The 18768-nt window shown below is 42.4% G+C and overlaps 1 protein-coding gene across 8 annotated transcripts in view; it reads left to right on the plus strand.

Moving 5' to 3' along the window:
• Positions 1-18768, plus strand: part of CEP350 (centrosomal protein 350) — a 104082-nt gene that overhangs the window by 34247 nt on the left and 51067 nt on the right. For 7 of the 8 annotated variants that reach the window (XM_063134385.1, XM_063134427.1, XM_063134420.1 and 4 more), the window contains exons 13-21: positions 408-561; positions 3185-3339; positions 5749-5938; positions 7295-7500; positions 7608-7771; positions 8664-8774; positions 15512-15652; positions 15900-16033; positions 16777-16896. In XM_063134385.1, coding sequence (XP_062990455.1) covers positions 408-561; positions 3185-3339; positions 5749-5938; positions 7295-7500; positions 7608-7771; positions 8664-8774; positions 15512-15652; positions 15900-16033; positions 16777-16896 — 1375 coding nt within the window. The remainder of the gene's footprint in view (positions 1-407; positions 562-3184; positions 3340-5748; positions 5939-7294; positions 7501-7607; positions 7772-8663; positions 8775-15511; positions 15653-15899; positions 16034-16776; positions 16897-18768) is intronic. The other variant, XM_063134412.1, reaches the window with a different exon arrangement.

An 18768-nucleotide genomic window follows, 5' to 3' on the forward strand; every position in this document is an offset into this window, starting at 1 on the left:
TTCTGGATTGCCTTCCTGAGTATGTAAAAGAACAGGAATTCAAGTAATAAACTTCCCTTTTCATGATATTTACTTGAAATCCGAAAGTTCAGCTCTTTCTGTGGGGTAATAAATCTTCAGCTTAGTTTTGCTGATATCAGTATTTGCTGATACATAATTTCTCTTTTAGAATTGTTGGCACCTATCCTTTTACTTTGGAGTCCCTTAGTGTCTTCAGATTGCTCTACTTCTGAACATTGTTACCTAGAAAGTACATATCCCAAATCCTCTGTATAGCATTATAGAAGAGAGTGAAATTCTAATCTTAAGAGCTTTTGGATCTCTGAGTCTGCTCTCTGGGTTGAGCTTTTGTTGAGATGAGTAAATCCTGCTAAAATACAGATTACATTAAGATATCACTTTTACAGGATTTGAAGAATGGTCAGGACAAGAATTGACAACCCAGCGACCTTTACTTCCAGTTATGAGCCCTCCAGCTAGTATTGTTTCATATGATGATGACTTCATCTCATCACAGGGAAGTGGAACTGCAATAGACAAAAAGGCTGCTCTTGATCCCAGGTACTTATAAGTTTACAAATGGAACAAAACAGATGAAAAATTGTGTGAGTTGAAGAATATTTGGTTATACTCTACAGGGTTGTTTTTCATTTATTGATGTGGGAGGAATGTTTCCTTACAAATCAGAAGTGGGGGTTGTGGCATAGAGTAGAATAAATACAAGAGTATCTATTTAAAACAGCTTTCCAATGTCAATCTAATACTATTCTTTGATAAAAGAAGTGATAATTAGCTCAATTGTCTTTGGAAATCATTAATTCTTATCTTGAGAATTTCTTGAAGTATTGCAGAATTTCCTTTACTTCTGTCAAAAGGTTTTAAATTAGGGCTGCCAATTATTTAATCTCATGCCTTTTAAGGTATTGGGAGAGAAATCCTATAGGTCCTAGACAGTGTCTGGGGCAGGGAGGCAGGAATAGGATAGTTTGGATTCCTGGATCCGAGATCAGAGACAGCTCTCCGACCTCAAACCCAGGAGTCTGAACTCTCTTCCCCCTCACAGCCAGCATGGGGAGAACCATGCTGGCTGCCTCTACATCTTACAAATGTGAACTTAGAAAGGAGGAAAAGGGGGGATAGTTCAGTGAGCAGGGAGGAGAGGAAACCGGGGTGGGCGGATTATGAAGAATCTTCCAACTTCCCCAGCCTACTTCCCACCCATTCCCTGATGCTTCAGCTAGATGGCACGGAGTGCCTTCTACCAACTTCGGTTGGTGGCCCAGCTACGCCCACATCTGGACAGGGATAACCTGGATTCAGTTGTCCATGCTCTGGTAACCTCCAAGTTAGATTACTGCAATGCACTCTACATAGGGCTGCCTTTGAAGACGGTTCAGAAGCTGCAGCTCGTGCAAAATGCAGCGGCCAGATTGATTTCGGGAACCAGAAGGTTCAACCGTATAACACCTGCTCTGGTCCGCTTGCACTGGCTGCCTGTATGTTTCCGAGCCCAATTCAAGGTGCTGGTTTTGACCTATAAAGCCTTACATGGCTTGGGACCACAATACCTGATGGAACGCCTCTCCCGATGTGAATATACCCGGTCACTACGTTCAACATCTAAGGACCTCCTCCGGGTGCCTACTCTGAGAGAGGCTCGGAGTGTGGCAACGAGGGCAGGGCCTTTTCGGTGGTGGCCCCCAGACTGTGGAACGATCTCTCTAACGAGGCTTGCCTGGCGCCAACACTGCTATCTTTTCAGCGCCAGGTTAAGACTTTCCTCTTTGCCCAGGTATGGCAGCACATCTTAATCATCCACATGTTTATTTTAACAGTTTTTAATGCTTCATGTATGTATGTTCTGTGTTTTAGAATTTTAAATTTTGTATACTTGTTTTTATCTCGTTTTAGAATTTCTGTAAACTGCCCAGAGAGCTCTAGCTATGGGGGCGGTATATAAATGTAATAACTAACTAACTAACTAAATAGATGGATGAAAATATCTGTCTAGCTAGAATGCAGAGTGGATGGGAGTGTGGAGCTGATGATTGCCTCTGTGTTTCTTCAGCTATGCATAGGATGCCCATCAGCTTCTGAGTTTGAAGACTGGTAGGCATCCAGATAGGGTTGTGCCCTAAGATTGCAATCCTGTATACACTTACCTGAGAGTAAGTCTCATTAAACTCAGTGGGGCTTACTTCTGAGTAGACATGCATAGGATTGCACTATTAACTGATTTAAAACCAGTTTTAAAATCCCTTCACTGGCTGCCAATTAGTTTCCAGGCGAAGTATAAAGTGTTGGTTATCACCTTCAAAGCCCTACATGGTTTGAGTCCAGGCTACCTGCGGGATCGCCTTCTCTCGTACAATCCGCCCCACACACTCAGGTCCTCTGGGAAGAATTTACTCCAGCCAACAAAAACAAGGCTAACAACTATTCTTCTGCCGCTCCCAGTCTGTGGAATGGCTTGCTGAGAGAGATTCGTCAACTTAACAGTCTTCCAGAATTTAAGAAAGCCATAAAGGCTGATCTCTTCCGGCAGGCCTACCCAGCTGAATTTTAAGATGCCTTTTTAATAACGTGCTGCTTCTAATAATGTATTGGTTTTAAATGTTTTAATTAGTTATATGTATTTTATGGTGTTTGCATTTGTGTTGTACCCCGCCTCGATCCAGAGGGAGAGGTGGGTAACAAATAAATAAATTATTATTATTGTTATTATTATTAAATCAATGTGCACAATACTAAGCTTTGATATAGGTATCACTTTGAGGATATTAGAACCTTTTTCAGGTTTAAAAGCCTACAAAGCTATTACATTGTTAGTGGTAAAGGACATGTGTAATAATTTTATTTCTCATAGCAACCATAAATGAAGTTGTTCATAAGAGTCCCTGCAGATTAATCCACCACTACATAATCCATTACAGATTAAAGCTCTAGCCTAGATGCATATCTTTAATAGTTCACAGTGTGGTCTGAAGCTCACCTTCTTTTAAAAGTAGGCCGCAGTCCTGATCTGATGCTTGGTATTGCTTTAAAAGGCACTTTAAATACTAATTTCTAATGGCGGAGATGTAATGGTGAACTGTTGTAAGTTGGTAGGTGTGTTTCACTGTCGTATGTATTGGTGTAGTTGAGAAATATTAGCTACAGTTTAGTTCCATGTCTATATTGCCAGTGGCAGCAGCAGCCCCAGCCTAAAAGAAGAGTTAGCCAGCAGGAAGTCACCTTATGAGCTCCAAGCAATAGAATTTACCCACCATTCTTCAGGACCACCATCTGCAGGTTCTTCTCGTTCGTCTGCTTCTTCTAAAAGAAGAGGGAAAAAGGAAAGTAAGTGCCATTTATTATGTTTGCATTTGGGAAATTGTTTATGTTTGGATAAGTATATTTTTGTTGTTGTTGTTGAGTGGATGTGCCTTGCACAGGCATGTTGCCATGAAATTCTTCCAGATCAGTGCAAAGCATTGTGGTGAAGTCCCTCTTCCTAACTTCCTTCTCCAACTATAGCCCCTAGACCATGGGTTCTCAACAAGGGGGGAATTCCCCCCCCCCCCCGTGGGGGGAATTTTAGGGTTCATGGGGGGAATTGGGACCACTATTCAGCAAAGTATGATGTCCTGTAGATTATGTCTTCCTACACATGTTATTAAAAACGTCCCAGAAAAGTGTCATGTTGTCTGCAAAAGCCAGGCCTTTGCTATCTTTTCCCTCCCTCGCAATCCTAGAAGTTTCAAGCTTCCCATTTAAAGGGGCAACACAAAGCATGGGGGCTGAGAATGTAAAAGGGGCCATGCTTTGCGTTGCCCCTTGAAATGGGACTAATATAGAAAAAAAGAAAAGATTTTCAATATTATATGCATATTATTTGGAATGCACTTTTTGAGTTAGACTATTTTGGGAAGGGGGAATTATATTCTGAACAGTGATGAAAGGGGAGAATGGAGCAAAAAAGGTTGAGAACCACTGGTCCTAGACAGTGAGCAAGGACTGTTGCTCTGAAGTAATAAGATATAAAAGAAAAATAGACTAGAGTGGCATCATGTTGATCAGTAGTGTAAGCAAAACAGGGCCGCTCCTAGGCAAGGTGTGTGTGTGTGCGCGCATACATATTCGAGGGAAATCCCATGTGAACTGAAAATACTATTTAAAACATAGACACTCCCTGGAACAATCCAACCATTGTTGTGTATGTTTAATGTCCTCCAGAAGTCGCGTAATCTTTCTGCTTTATTTAAGTACGAAAAAAAGATGGAGGGAGAAAAAATGGTTCCCCTACCTTAAAGGATCCTTAAGGTTTGGATTATTTATGACACCTCAGTCCCAAGGAACCCCCAGAGCCACTTACAAACATTTAAAAAATGATAAAAAAAATTAATGTCTGAACAAGATAATTTATTCTTAAATGTGGAGGTTTTGATGCTACTATCTAGCAACAGCATAATAATGTGCTTGGAAGGCTTTCAAAATAATTGGCTTCACTCTCTGCCAAATGGGCTATGCACAGTGATCAAGCCAGGCATTCTACACATGGGGTACCATGTCAAAAGAAAATATCACATGTGCCCACCTGCCTCAGTTTTGAGGTTAAGGAATCCTGAAGAGGTACCTCCAATGTTGATCCTGAGTCATGTGTGTTTAAAATTGCTTAATTTGTGGGAGCCTGATTGATCTGGTTCTCACTTAAACTAGGTTTGAGAGTGATGAAAATGATATACTGTAGATCACAAATGGATCTGTTTAACAGTGTATTGGATACACAAGTGCATTGGATACACAAAAGATGATCTGTGGAGGTAGAAAGTATAATTAAATAAAGCTCATGTCTCTTCACGGTATAAAGCAGTTGTCTACTGGGTTGTATGTCAGGGTCTCCACAACATATGGAACGTCTCTCCTGGGCGCTGAGGCAGATTTTTTAGGCCGGTTCGCAACTCTTCCTGAAGCGAGACTAGCTAAATCTTTTTGTTCTCAAGTTTATAGATTTTTGAGACATTTTGCCCTACCCTGGGAACTTGATGAGCTGTTTTCTTTAGAAAGCCAAACTTTCCCAAACGACTCCACAACATGCAGAGTTGGGATGCTATCAGCCCTGTGTAATTCTGATTAATAATACAGGCCTCCTTATTTTGGAGTAGGGCTAAAATCAGTAAGAATCACTTTTTGACCTTGTGCACAGAGGGAGACCTTTCGCAAATTGGGCTTCAGCCCTTAGACTGAAAAAGGATCCCCAGTTCTGCTGTAAATACTTGGTATATAAAGACTTTGGTCATAATTTTATACCATGATCCAGAGAAAAATGGGTGCCAGACCTGAATACACATTCTGCTTTAGCGTGTTGTGTTTTCCTTCACTTCTGTGACTTTTGCTGAACCCTGCTGTTCTTCCCCTGGCCTCTGTTAGTATCCCCTCCACCCCCCTGCTACCACTCTATTTCATTTTTGCCTTCCTCCAGGAGAGTGCACATATTTCTCTCTTGCCATGTTATCCTTGCAACAACAACCCTGTGAGATCTGTGAGAGCACAGAGTGATTGGCCCAAAATCACCCGTGTGAGTGGCTGATCCCCTTGACGGCAAATTGACAACAGCAATTTTACCAGGCCGAAGCCGTGATCCTGGGTTGAATCCTTCTACATAGTTTTGAAATCTAAAAACATCCAGAGTAATTGTGAAGTGGGAAAAAGTGTTGCTTATTTTTAGTTTTGGTTTTAAACTACCTTTTGCCAAAACGTGTGTTACAGAACTGGAATCTTTCAATGGAATTCCAAGTGCCTCTTTGTGGGAGGAAAACAAAGTGTCCCCAGTGTCGGACTATGGACTGCAACAGGCAAAGAACTCTTTACCTAGTAATGGAGTCTCTAATAGAGAACAAGAGCAGAACCCAGATTCTGACAGTACTTTAGAGGAACTTTCTGGTCACTCCTTGATGAGGTAAGCTTAACCTCTAATAGGACTAAAGTTGAATATTATCAAACTCTAATAACTTTTTAAATTCTGAATGTGATATATAGGGAACTAATATCATACTTAGCATTTATATAGGGCGTTTTGAATGTCTGTTATCGCACTAATAACAAAATGGTGATAAGACATACAATATTATCTATTATAGTGAACTGTGATCACTTGCAAAAAAAATATTGCAGTAGAGGAGCAAAATCTTAACAATTAATGCAGACTTAGACAGTTCACCTCTCAGGTACATGTTATAAATATTATTATTTTTCATAGAGCACATACTGTATTTCTTCGATTGTAAGACACCATCGATTGTAAGACGCACACTAATTTCAGTACCACCAACAGAAAAAAAACCCTAAGACACACCTGCAATTCTAAGACGCACCCTGTTTTTAGAGATGTTTATATGGGGAAAAAGTATGTCTTAGAATTGAAGAAATACAGTATATATAAACAATATGTTATACATAATATAGGAGTAACAGGCACTGCCATTGGAACATTAGCTGTGTGCTCCAAGCACGCACCCAATGGGCTGCTTCGCATGATCACTTCAGCCCAACATGGCTTCTTTAACAGTACTGCAAATCATGGGATATTTGAGGATTGTTTAACCCTCAAACAACTCCTGCTGGCTGGGTTCAGACAACAGGACAAACCATGGCAACTCCCTACAAGGGGTTGATGTTCAAAATGGCTGCCCGTATGCACTGCAGTCCACTGTGGCTTAAATGGGCTGCAGTGATAGTGCAAACCAAGTTATTGTGGTGACAGGTGGCTATAGCAACCGCTAGAGAACTCATAAAAGCAGCGGCAGGTCTGAGGAGAGGGCCCTTCCACGTATGCAGAATGTTGAGGTTGCTATATAGCCAGTGACACTCCTCTTAGAGAACTAAGGGTATGTTTGCATCTATACTCTCAGACCTCACTAATTGACTGATACCTAATCAGTCATAACTTTGAAATGCAACAAATATGTTTGCAAATATTACATTTGTACACTTAAAAACATCTTGAGTGCATAGTCAGAAACAGAATAGCCATATTTGGATGAACATATCTGGCTTTAATAACCTGAAATAGGAACCTTCCTTTTGTCCACATATGCAGCCTCCTCACTCTTCCCTTTCTGTCACAAGCAATTAAATCAGGAAGACTCTAACCATAGTTTTCCATTTTGTGTCAGCCAAGAAATTATGGTTACCAGCTTTAGAACAAGTCAGGATATTAAAGCAACTTATTTTGCACTTTTTTGGCTACTGCTGTGTGACTACTCTGTCTCAGAAAAATAAAGACTTTTCAATTCTGATTTGATTTTTCTATTAGTCTCCCAGAAAAGATAAGGTCTCCAAGGACTGTAAGTTCTCCTCAATCTCCAAGCTTACAGAAACAATCAGAGTCTGCAGTAAATGCAGCAGAAAAAAACAGATCTTCAAGCTCTCCAGCAACTATAGCCCCTGGACCCAAGTCAAGTATTGCTTTTTCTGATTTGAACCTTGGAACCAACAGGATGGGAGGAAGCACCATGAATGGTGAGCTGTGGGGGGCATACAAAATACGGTACCACCTTGGGTATAATTTAAAAGCGTGATTTGAGCGCATGCATCTAGGTAATTAATATTATGTACTTATTTTACAGGTCCCATGCGCTTCTCACCTGCTGGTCTCCAGCATCGGATGTCAGCAGAGCTTAACTACTTAAGTGCCATTGAGGAGTCTGTACGCCAGATTTCCGATGTAGAACGGGTGCGGGGCATATCGCTTGCACAGCAGGAAAGTGTTTCACTGGCTCAAATCTTAAAGGTAATTATATCTGGCTTAGGGCACAGTCTTATGGGGATGGCCGTAAGCTTCCGAACTCGGAGGCCTACGGCCATCCAAAACAGAGCGGGAAGCGTGGTGGAGGCAATCTTCACCTCCACACTCCTCCCACTCTGTATTTTCGGTAGACAGGCTTTTTTGCCCATCTAGCTGAGACGTTGGGAAGTGGGAGGAAAGGATGCTGGGGAGGCCTGAGGATATGGCGTAAGCCCTCCCCTCCCTGCCTGCTGGCACACACCCTTTCCATTCAAGATCAGAGGGGTCTCCGAGAGGAGGGGGTAAAGAGCTCGGACGGTTGCGTCCGAGTTTGGAGGGCTATCTCCAACCTCGAATCCAGGAATCTGAACTATCCTATTCCCCCCACCCCGGCTCTCTCTAGGGGCCATAGAATTGCTCTCTTAATTGGTTTTTACAATTTCTTTGAAGTATCTCAGCTGAGGAGGTGGAGGTGCTGAGAGAACTTTCTTCAGAAGATCAAGTGACAGTTAAGATGAATATTGGCTTATTCTCATAGTCCTCTCATGTTTTTCCACTACTTTCATCTTTTTTTTCTTAAGACAGAAAATCCATTAAGGAGATAAAGATGGAACTGCTTCACAGTGCCTCCTAATTCTTAGTGCTAGGAGCTCTCTTTCTAGAAGCTTCCATGGTGTGATCATGGAAGTTGTGAACTTTGTGAAATAGGCACTAAAAGATTCTGAAACAAGAGAGATACTCAAAAGATCCTGAAGTACAACGTCTAATTATTATTTAAACATATTTAGGATTCAGTTACTGATTGATGGAAATCAGTATAAGCTGCCTTGAATGCATACAATACAAAAAGGTAGGATATAAATTGATGAACTAAAACTAAACTAAGCTTAATTTGTAGGCACAGCAGCAACGACATGAGCGGGATTTGGCTCTTCTGAAGCTTAAAGCAGAGCAAGAGGCTTTGGAAAGTCAGAGGCAGCTGGAAGAAGCAAGGCAGAAAGCAGCTCAGGTAATGTGGCTTTTCAAACAGTATGAAAAATATGAAAGTAGAACTGTGGAGAAATTGATGCTAAAAGATGCAAGTTTGAGGGGGGCCCAGTGGTTGGCAATATGTTAAGAAATTGGAAGATGCTGACACAGAAAAGAATCTTGTATAACAGCTGTAATAGCCTAGTAGTTAGGAGTCTGTCTTCCCAAGATGGTAAATTTCTCCATATCTTTCTCTAAATTGCAAGAGTTAGCTGTAACTGGAGATGGATAAACTAGTCATTTGGATTTGACCGTAAACTGAAGCTCAATCCTGTCAAGATGGAGGTAATTTTGGCAGTGGGTTCGTCTGTCCACGTAGGTGGTATCTAGCCTTGTTCTGGATGTGATTATATTCCTTGCCCTCACCCTGCAAAAGACCATGTTTGTAATCTGGTGATGCTAGTTGCACCGGCTTGGCCAATGGAGGCCAAAGTGGTGTTCCCTAGCATGCAATGTGTTCCATTAGCTGAGGTTGGTTCACCAGCTGGGACCTGCTCTGGTAATGTGCAATTTAGATTACTACAATATGCTTATATGTGAAGCCATCTTTGAAGATTACTTGGAAACTTGTATTAGTCCAAAATACTAACTGCTGGTCTCTGTTGGTTTGGGAAAACATACAAGACAGGTTTCATCACCCTATCTGGGCTCGAGAGGTATAAACCAAGTGATTAGAGGATTTCACTGTGGTTTAGATTATTCTGTGAATGTTCTGTCTCTCTTGGGTTTTTAAATGCTGTTTTAGTGTTGAGATGCAGTTATTTTAATGATTGGGTTTTGTTTTGTACGTTTGTTAGCCACTCTGAGCATCTCCATTGCTGAAAATGTTTACCAAAATAAAGGAATAGAGCTACTAGGTTGCTCATAGAACTGCCTGAAGGCTTTTTGCCAGTTCTCAAACATTTCCACTAGTTTCAGAGCACAATTCAGAATGCTGGTGATTTTAGAGTCTTAAACAGCTTTGGCCCTGAATACCTGAAGGGTTTTCCTTCTCTGTTATGAACTTGCCTGAACTCTGAGGTCCTCTTTAGAGCCCCCTTTTATGGGAGCCCATGCTTTGAGTAGTCGTTGTGGGAGTCATTGTGGGAGTCGTTGTGGGAGACTCCCTGCTGCGTGGGATTGAAACCCAAGTATGTCGTGAAGACCCATGGACTCGCCAGGTGTGCTGTCTCCCTGGAGCACAGATTAGAGATGTGACTGAAAGGTTACCGAAGCTCATAAAGACAACGGACACATACCCCTTTCTTCTCATCCATGTGGGAACAAATGATGTCGCCAAGCAGAGCTACGAAGAAATCATTTCAGACTTTGAAGTTCTGGGAAGGAAACTGAAGAACTTTGGGGCCCAGGTAGTTTTCTCATCCATCCTCCCGGTTCTTGGAAGAGGATTAGAAAGGGAAAGAAAAATACTCCGGATGAACGACTGGCTTCGAAGGTGGTGCCGTCGTGAGAGTTTTGGATTCTGGGACCACGGGCTACGCTACTTGGAACATGGACTGCTGGCAAGAGATGGGTTGCACCTCACAAGGGCTGGAAAGAATGAGTTCGGCCACAGCATGAAGAACTTCATCAGGAGGGCTTTAAACTGAATCTTACAGGGGTGGGAGACGTAAATTTTGAGGCAACAATGGATGAAGGCCAATGCACCACAGTACAGAGAACAGCTCCAACAGTGTCCCAAAATAGTGTCTGCAACAAGGTAGGAACAAAGCCAGACTATAAAACACATGGTCTTCGATGTCTCTATACTAATGCCCAGAGCATGGGAAACAAACAGAATGAACTTGAACTCTTATTACATGAAGGCAAATACGACTTGATAGGTATAACTGAAACTTGGTGGGATGACTCCCATGACTGGAATATAGCAATTGAAGGATATAACTTGTTCAAAAAGAACAGAAGAAATAGAAAGGGAGGTGGAGTTGCACTATATGTTAAAAATACCTATCCCTGCACAGAAATACAGGCGGATGAGATTGGGAGCCCCGTCGAGAGCGTCTGGATTAAAATAAATGGGGCTAGGAATAAAAAGAATATGATAATCGGAGTCTACTACCGACCACCCAATCAAGGAGAAGACGAGGACGAAACTTTTGAGAAACAAATTACCAGTGTTTCAAGGAAGTGTGATGTAGTAATGATGGGGGACTTCAATTACCCTGATATCTGTTGGGAGACCATTTCTGCCAAAAGCGGCCCTTCCAAGAAATTCCTGACATGTATGGGTGATAACTTTCTCCTACAGAAAGTGGTGGAAGGAACTAGAGGATCGGCAATCCTTGACTTGTTATTGACCAATAGGGATGACTTAGTGGATAAAGTGGCAGTTACGGGAACTCTGGGGGAAAGTGACCACGTCATACTTGAATTCTTGATTATGAAGGAGACAAAAGTCGAGCGTAGCCATACACGTACTCTGGATTTTAGGAAAGCTGATTTTAATAAACTCAGAACTATAATAAGTAAGGTCCCGTGGCAAGGGAGCCTAATGAGAAAAGGAGTGCAGGATGGGTGGGAGTATCTAAAAAATGAAATTTTAAAGGCACAGTTACAAACAATTCCAACCAGGAGAAAAGATAGAAGACAACAGAGGAAACCAATGTGGCTCCACAAAAAGCTTATTGATGAACTGAAAACAAAAAGGGATACATATAGGAAGTGGAAGGAAGGCCAGGCTACAAAAGAAGAGTACAGACAAGTGGCGCAGAAGTGCCGAAATGGCGTCAGGAAGGCTAAAGCTGTGAATGAGCTGAGATTAGCGAGGGATGCTAAAAGCAATAAAAAGGCTTTCTTCAGATACGTGAGTAGTAAAAGACAGAGGAAAGAAATGGTGGTTCAACTGCTTAATGAGGATGGCAAATTGATAACAGATGACAAAGAAAAGGCTGAAGTGCTCAATTCCTACTTTGCCTCGGTCTTCTCCCAAAAGCGGGTCTATGACCCCCCTGGAAAAAGTGAAGCAGAAGTTGAGGGGGCAGGATTGCAGTTTGAGATTGATAAAGAAATGGTCAAAGAACACCTAATTTCCTTGAATGACTTCAAATCTCCAGGGCCCGATGAACTGCATCCAAGAGTAATGAAGGAGCTAGCGGAAGAACTCTCAGAACCTTTGTCTATTATCTTTGCAAAATCATGGAAGATGGGTGAGGTGCCGGATGACTGGAGGAGGGCTAACGTTGTCCCTATCTTCAAAAAGGGCAAAAAGGAAGAACCTGGGAACTACAGACCAGTCAGTCTGACATCCATCCCTGGGAAAATTCTGGAGCAGATTATAAAGAAGTCAATCTATAAACACCTTGAAATTAATGCAGTGATTACTAGAAGCCAACATGGATTTGTCAGGAACAAATCCTGTCAGACTAATTTGATCTCATTTTTTGATAGGATAACCTCCCTTGTGGACTGTGGGAATGCTGTGGACGTCATATATCTTGACTTCAGCAAAGCTTTTGACAAAGTACCACATGACATTCTGATTAACAAACTAGCTAAAAGTGGCCTAGATGGAACAACTATTAGGTGGATCCACAGTTGGCTACAGAATCGGACTCAAAGAGTACTTATCAATGGAACCTTCTCAAACTGGGGAGAGGCAACGAGTGGGGTACCGCAGGGCTCAGTCCTGGGCTGAGTGCTCTTCAACATTTTTATTAATGATTTGGACGAGGAGGTGCAGGGAACGCTGATCAAATTTGCAGATGACACCAAATTGGGTGGGATAGCTAATACCCTGGAAGACAGAAACAAACTTCAAAGTGATCTTGATAGGCTGGAGTGCTGGGCTGAAAACAACAGAATGAAATTTAATAGGGATAAATGCCAAGTTCTACATTTAGGGAATAGAAACCAAATGCACAGTTACAAGATGGGGGACACTTGGCTCAGCAATACTACAAACGAGAAAGATCTTGGAATTGTTGTAGATCACAAGCTGAATATGAGCCAACAGTGCGGTATGGCTGCAAGAAGGGCAAATGCTATTTTGGGCTGCATTAATAGAAGTATAGCTTCCAAATCACGTGAGGTACTGGTTCCTCTCTATTCGGCCCTGGTTAGGCCTCATCTAGAGTATTGCGTCCAGTTCTGGGCTCCACAATTCAAGAAGGACGCAGACAAGCTGGAGCGTGTTCAGAAGAGGGCAACCAGGATGATCAGAGGTCTAGAAACAAAGCCCTATGAAGAGAGACTGAAAGAACTGGGCATGTTTAGCCTGGAGAAGAGAAGATTGAGGGGAGACATGATAGCAGTCTTCAAATACTTAAAAGGTTGTCACACAGAGGAGGGCCAGGATCTCTTCTCGATCCTCCCAGAGTGCAGGACACGGAATAACGGGCTCAAGTTAAAGGAAGCCAGATTCCGGCTGGACATCAGGAAAAACTTCCTGACTGTTAGAGCAGTGCGACAATGGAATCAGCTACCTAGGGAGGTTGTGGGCTCTCCCACACTAGAGGCCTTCAAGAGGCAGCTGGACAACCATCTGTCAGGGATGCTTTAGGGTGGATTCCTGCATTGAGCAGGGGGTTGGACTCGATGGCCTTGTAGGCCCCTTCCAACTCTGCTATTCTATGATTCTATGATTCTATGATTTCTGAGATGAGGCACGTAGAAACTGGAGGAAAGAGCTTTCTTCCTCTAGTGTGCTCCTTCAAGGTACTAGTGACATTTTGATATTTTTTGCCTTTAAAATCTTTTCCTTTAGAAGGAACTGGTTAATAGAAATCAACGGAGGAATTCAACGGGGAATTCAATGGGGAATTTTAAAAGCATGTTCTCTTCTCTAGTCCACTCATCAAGCACTTGAAATCAGTGAACAGTGTGGGGATGACAAACATTGCAACGTTGCTGGGGTTGGACAGGTGTAGCCCTGATCAGTGGTTTGGATAGGGGAACCTATGGAGGTTCCATGCATGGGAGTGGGGATACATATAATGAACTAGCAAACAGACCTGGGCTGTTACTACACTTGCCTTTTTCCTTGGGATGCTCCCAGTATCATACCTGTATATCCAAATGACACACAGGGGATCCCGGGAGCAGGCAGGAATGATCCCTCCATTTTCCTGGGATAATCCTTAGGTGTAGAAAGGGCCCTGGTTTCACATTGGTTGGAATTACCTTTAGGTTGATATAGAGAAGCCTTCAAGCAAAGTTACACTACTGTCATAGTTGGAAACATTGTGCCCGCCCCCCACCTGAGTGATGGCATGCCTGCTGACATCCCTAGACATGGCCCCTGCTGTAGTCCAGGCCTATGGCCCCCTGTCCACTTCACACACACCCTTAGATAGAGCTGCCCTACAGCAAAAGGGAGAGAGCAGACTTATAACTCAGCCTACTAATCTTCCCTGGTTTCAAAACTGTATTCTTTTTTCATACTTTAGCATGTTGTTGTTGTTTTAAAAAAAAATTAGAGCTTTTTTTTTAAAAAAAAATCTTAAAGATGAAAAAAGAATGTTATATAGTTAAAAATCTACTCATTGCAGTGCTGAATCATGATGCGAAGTTCGGTTGAAATTGATCAAATGGTATTGAAACTGTATAACTTTAAAATGTTTGATTTGTTTCCTTTTTGGTTCAAGATTGTGGTTGAAATTGTCACCACGCCTAAAACCATCCCAGATAGAGGTAGAACAAATTCCAAAAGTTTCATAACAATCGGATATATTTTTATTGATATGGTTTTAGAGTCCATCGAGGGCTTACAAACAAAAACTTCTTTTATTTAGATAGAGAGAAATAAGCAAATTCTTGAAAATATTTATGTGGAAATTTGTCTTTTATATGTAAAACTGTGACTGGAGATACTTCTAAATGTAGCCATCAGTATAAGATGAAATAAGCTTTTAAAAAGATAATGTATCCCATAAGCACTTCTGTGTGATACCCTTTCCTTCTGTTCCTTGACACATACAATGAAATCCACTTGTATTGTTGGGAAGTTTTCTCCTATAGAACAGGGGTCCCCAGCTTTTTTGGACCCGTGGGCACATTTGAGGAACTGCTATAGGCACCACCACAAAATGGCTCCTACAGAGAGTGTGGCTAGTCACATAATGACTGCTGTAGGGGCGTGGTTTGTCAAAAGTGAGCTAGAGACCTGGGGGAGAGAAAGAGCAAGGCTAGAAGTTGGGAGGGAGGGAGAAACAAGAAGGCAACAAGCAGAGAAAGCTAGGAGGGGAGAAACTGTAAGTGAAAGACGTGGGTGGGGGGAGAAAAAGTGGGAGGGGAAATAGCAAGGCCAAGGGGGAGGGGAGAGAGAGAGCAAGGCTAGAGAATAGAAAAGGAGTGAAAAAAGACGGTCCCAACATTTTCCAAGGTTTTAATAACTTACCGTATTTCTTTGATTGTAAGACGCCATCGATTGTAAGACACACACTAATTTCAGTACCATCAACAGGAAAAAAAACCTTAAGACACACCTGTGATTCTAAGATGCACCCCATTTTTAGAGATGTTTATATGGGGAGAAGAGTGTGTCTTAGAATCGAAGAAATAGGGTAAGTATTTTTTGAAGGGGACAGAAGGTAGAAAGCTTTGTGAGTGCTGCTGGACATTGCCATAGGCACCATATTGGGGAACCCTGCTAGAGAGGATCCTGCCCTAACGCCAAGGGGCTGGACTTCCACATTCAGATTCCTCAGATCTGGGCAAGTTGACACTGTCTATGAAATCAAATTTAAATCAACAGCCACTTTGTTGTACTGCCGTATATAGGCCCATGCAGAGTCACAGCAGCAGCTGGTGCAGTCACGGCAGGAGGCAGCAGAGGCTCTGCAGGAGACAACGTGCAAGATGGCAGCTCAACAGGTGGAGGCAGCTCTGCTGACCACAGATGCTGCTCGCCAGATACGTGAGGTAAGATGGTGCTGTGAAATCTTTGCCCCGTTTGGCCTTGTGTAAAATGATTCCTTGTGCAAGATAGCTTGCTTACTACAACCCAGGGCTCTTCAGCAGAAAGGAGCATTCTGCTCTTTCCACCAGCAACTTAACTGTGAAAGGAAACCTCACTGCCTATTTGAGGATTTGATGTGACTTCTCAGACATTAACCCATAAAAAGTGTTTGCTAATGACACCTTTACCTCTCTGTATTTCATTATTCAGATGACGGAACTTGCACGTGCGCAGATCTCTGATGCTGTTGGTGTCCCTGCAGCTCCAATTACCACACTGTTTGACCAAGAGCGGAAGCACCATTCAGCGTTCATAAAGCAACTGAAAGCTCACAATATGAGCAGGTATTTTAGTTTTGGTGTAGAATATTAGTTGTCTTTTTTTTCTTGAAAGGAATTTCTAAGGACAGGTAACAAGGACATTTTTAATTGTTGGGTTTGCTTGATAGTCCCCTTGATTTGACTTACTGTAGGCCTCAAGGAAAGGCTGTACACATAGGGTTATACCACCTAGTTGCACAATCCTGAATTCATCTCTGCCTCTTACTGCAGGCTCTGCAGGGGAGCAGAGATGTAGGATGATGCTCATGCAAGTTCCTGCCCACCATATTGAATGCAGGAGTCAATGTTGGTTGGTCTCTCTCCCCCACCCCCGGCCCCTTTTCTCCTTCAAACTCCTAGTGAGAAGCCTCCTAGTTTCTGCCTGCCAGATCAAATACCTGTTTCAGAGGCCGCTAGGCAGGATGAAAATGTCCACCCTCTGTCAAATAGTTCATCCTCTGTGGGAAGGGGAAGCCCTGGCCAATATAGGAATGGTGCCCTGCAATGTCAAGTGTCAGAATCCTCACTTGCTCTCCCATAAGGTACATGCTTGATTGAAAGGCAGCCTGGTTTAGAAACACACAAGCTGCTTTTTGCAGAAAGCAGAGCTCAATACGTTTTTCTGTTCACTTATGTTCAGTCTTCACCAGATGTTTCTTATCCATTTATTTTACTGCAGCCATCATGTCTGAGGCTTTTTCTTCAGCTTCTTAAATCAGTTGACTGGTTTTCAAGATAACTCAAGCTTGCCTGCTTTTCTTTCATAGGAAAGCAGAATCAATTACTCCTTCACAAAGTAAAGAGGAAACAGGTGACGCAAAGCACCATTACTCTCCCTCATTTGATAGTTACTCAGAATCATCAAGATCAAAGGCACACGATCAGAGGTAAGAACCACGATTTATACAGTCACTGTCAGTTATAAATTTAACCAAGAAAGACTGTAGGCTGATGCAGGAGTTCTCAGTTAGCTTTCCAGTGGCTTTCCGATTCCTCCTCCTTCACTTTCTGTGTCTAATTTCTTTGTGAAATCCAAGTCAGTTTAGAATACTCTTAATACGCTTGCTGTGGTTAGAAAGAGATAAATTGCAGAATATGCCAGTTTACTCCCCAGATCAGTTGAATTTGGTAAAGTAGGACTGACGACAACCCCTGAGGTAGACACAGACTGCGGTATTTGTTATGGAGGGTTTGTTTGGCTCTTAAGGCTCATTTCAGATGTTTGAAATGAGCCCTACCTTAGTTATTGGCTCATATGCTGAGGTGTTAATGAAAGTTGTTTGAACATTCCCACTCCTAATTGTTTTGATTAAGTGGCACCACACATTGGTGGTGTGCTGCTTCATGGAAGCGGTGCATTGAGAAGGCAGTAGACAATAGCATAATTGACCATTAACTATGTGTGAGAATGGTGTGGGAGCGTAAGATTGGTATGAGATTAGTGTGACGAACAGAACAGATAATGCTAATGTATTGCCCATAGGCACCCCACCTGCAAATTTCTGCAGGTATGCTCTTAATGCTCACCTAGATTATCATTGTATAGCTATGTCAGCAGGCACCCATGCAACACATTTGCTTTGTATGTAGGCCTGATTTATATAGTGCTTTTTCTGGTGCGTTTTTCACAGATGCAAAATGGGGCTTGCACTAACTATGTATTTGGAAATACAGCCATCTATAATGATAAAAGAAGATGTCTGTGCACCTCAGGCATATTTTGTTTTTAAAGCATTTTAATTCATTCATTCATTCGTCTTAATTTAAATGTATTCATGTGGTTGAAGCCTGCAGTAACAGCTTCAGCCATTAGGGGCAGACTTCCCAAAGCAGCACATAACTTTACAGTCCATACAGTTTGAAGCCACAGGAAATTACCGTATTTCTTCGATTCTAGGATGCACTTTTTTCCCATATAAACATCTCTAAAATCAGGGTGCGTCTTAGAATCGCGGGTGCATTTATTATTTCTTAGAATCAAAGCTTTTTTTCTGTTGGTGGTACTGAAATTAGTGTGCGTCTTACAATCGATGGCGTCTTACAATCGAAGAAATACAGTAATACGCCGAGGGACAGAATTAGACTCCCCTGCTGTGGGGCAGGCCCCTTAGGGGAATGGAGTTGACGGAGCCCTCCTTTAGGGGACTATAGGGCTGTACTATGTCAGGTGCTGTGCCTGGGAGTGCCATTGGGTATACCTTCACTCAGATGTGGTGAGCATAAGGTCTTCAACTCTGACAGCTGTGTAAATTTGCTTGAATACTTTTCTATATCAAACTAAGAGCTATTCTAACTTGTGCAAGGCTGGGTCCATTTACTAGTGGTTAATAAAAGCACAGATTAGAAAAGAAGCAATATGATGGTGCCCTAGGTGCTTTCTGCTCTGAGGCTTGGGACTAACCTTGTAGAACCAGTGCTGTTGAATGTGTTGACAATTTGTCCAGTGATGGATGTTGTTGTTTTTGCAAGTTCATTAAATAAAAGAGCCAGTGTGGTGCAGTAGCTAGGGTGTTGGCCTGGGAGTCAGAAGTTCTGGGTTCTAGTCCCCACTTGGCCATGGAAACACACTGGATGACTTTGGGCCACTCACAGACTCTCAGCCATATGCCGCCTTGGGTTCCTCGGAGGAAAGAAGGCAGGATATAGATGAAATAAATAAGTAAAAAATAAAACAAGATGCAAAAGAATCCTATTCCCCCCCCCCCCCACTTGCAGCATCTTAAGAATACCTGAAGTTCCCTACTGTTTCCCTCAGGGCT

The sequence above is a fragment of the Elgaria multicarinata genome, chromosome 1 (genome assembly GCF_023053635.1).
Source record: "Elgaria multicarinata webbii isolate HBS135686 ecotype San Diego chromosome 1, rElgMul1.1.pri, whole genome shotgun sequence".
In the NCBI taxonomy this organism is placed as follows: Eukaryota; Metazoa; Chordata; class Lepidosauria; order Squamata; family Anguidae; genus Elgaria; species Elgaria multicarinata.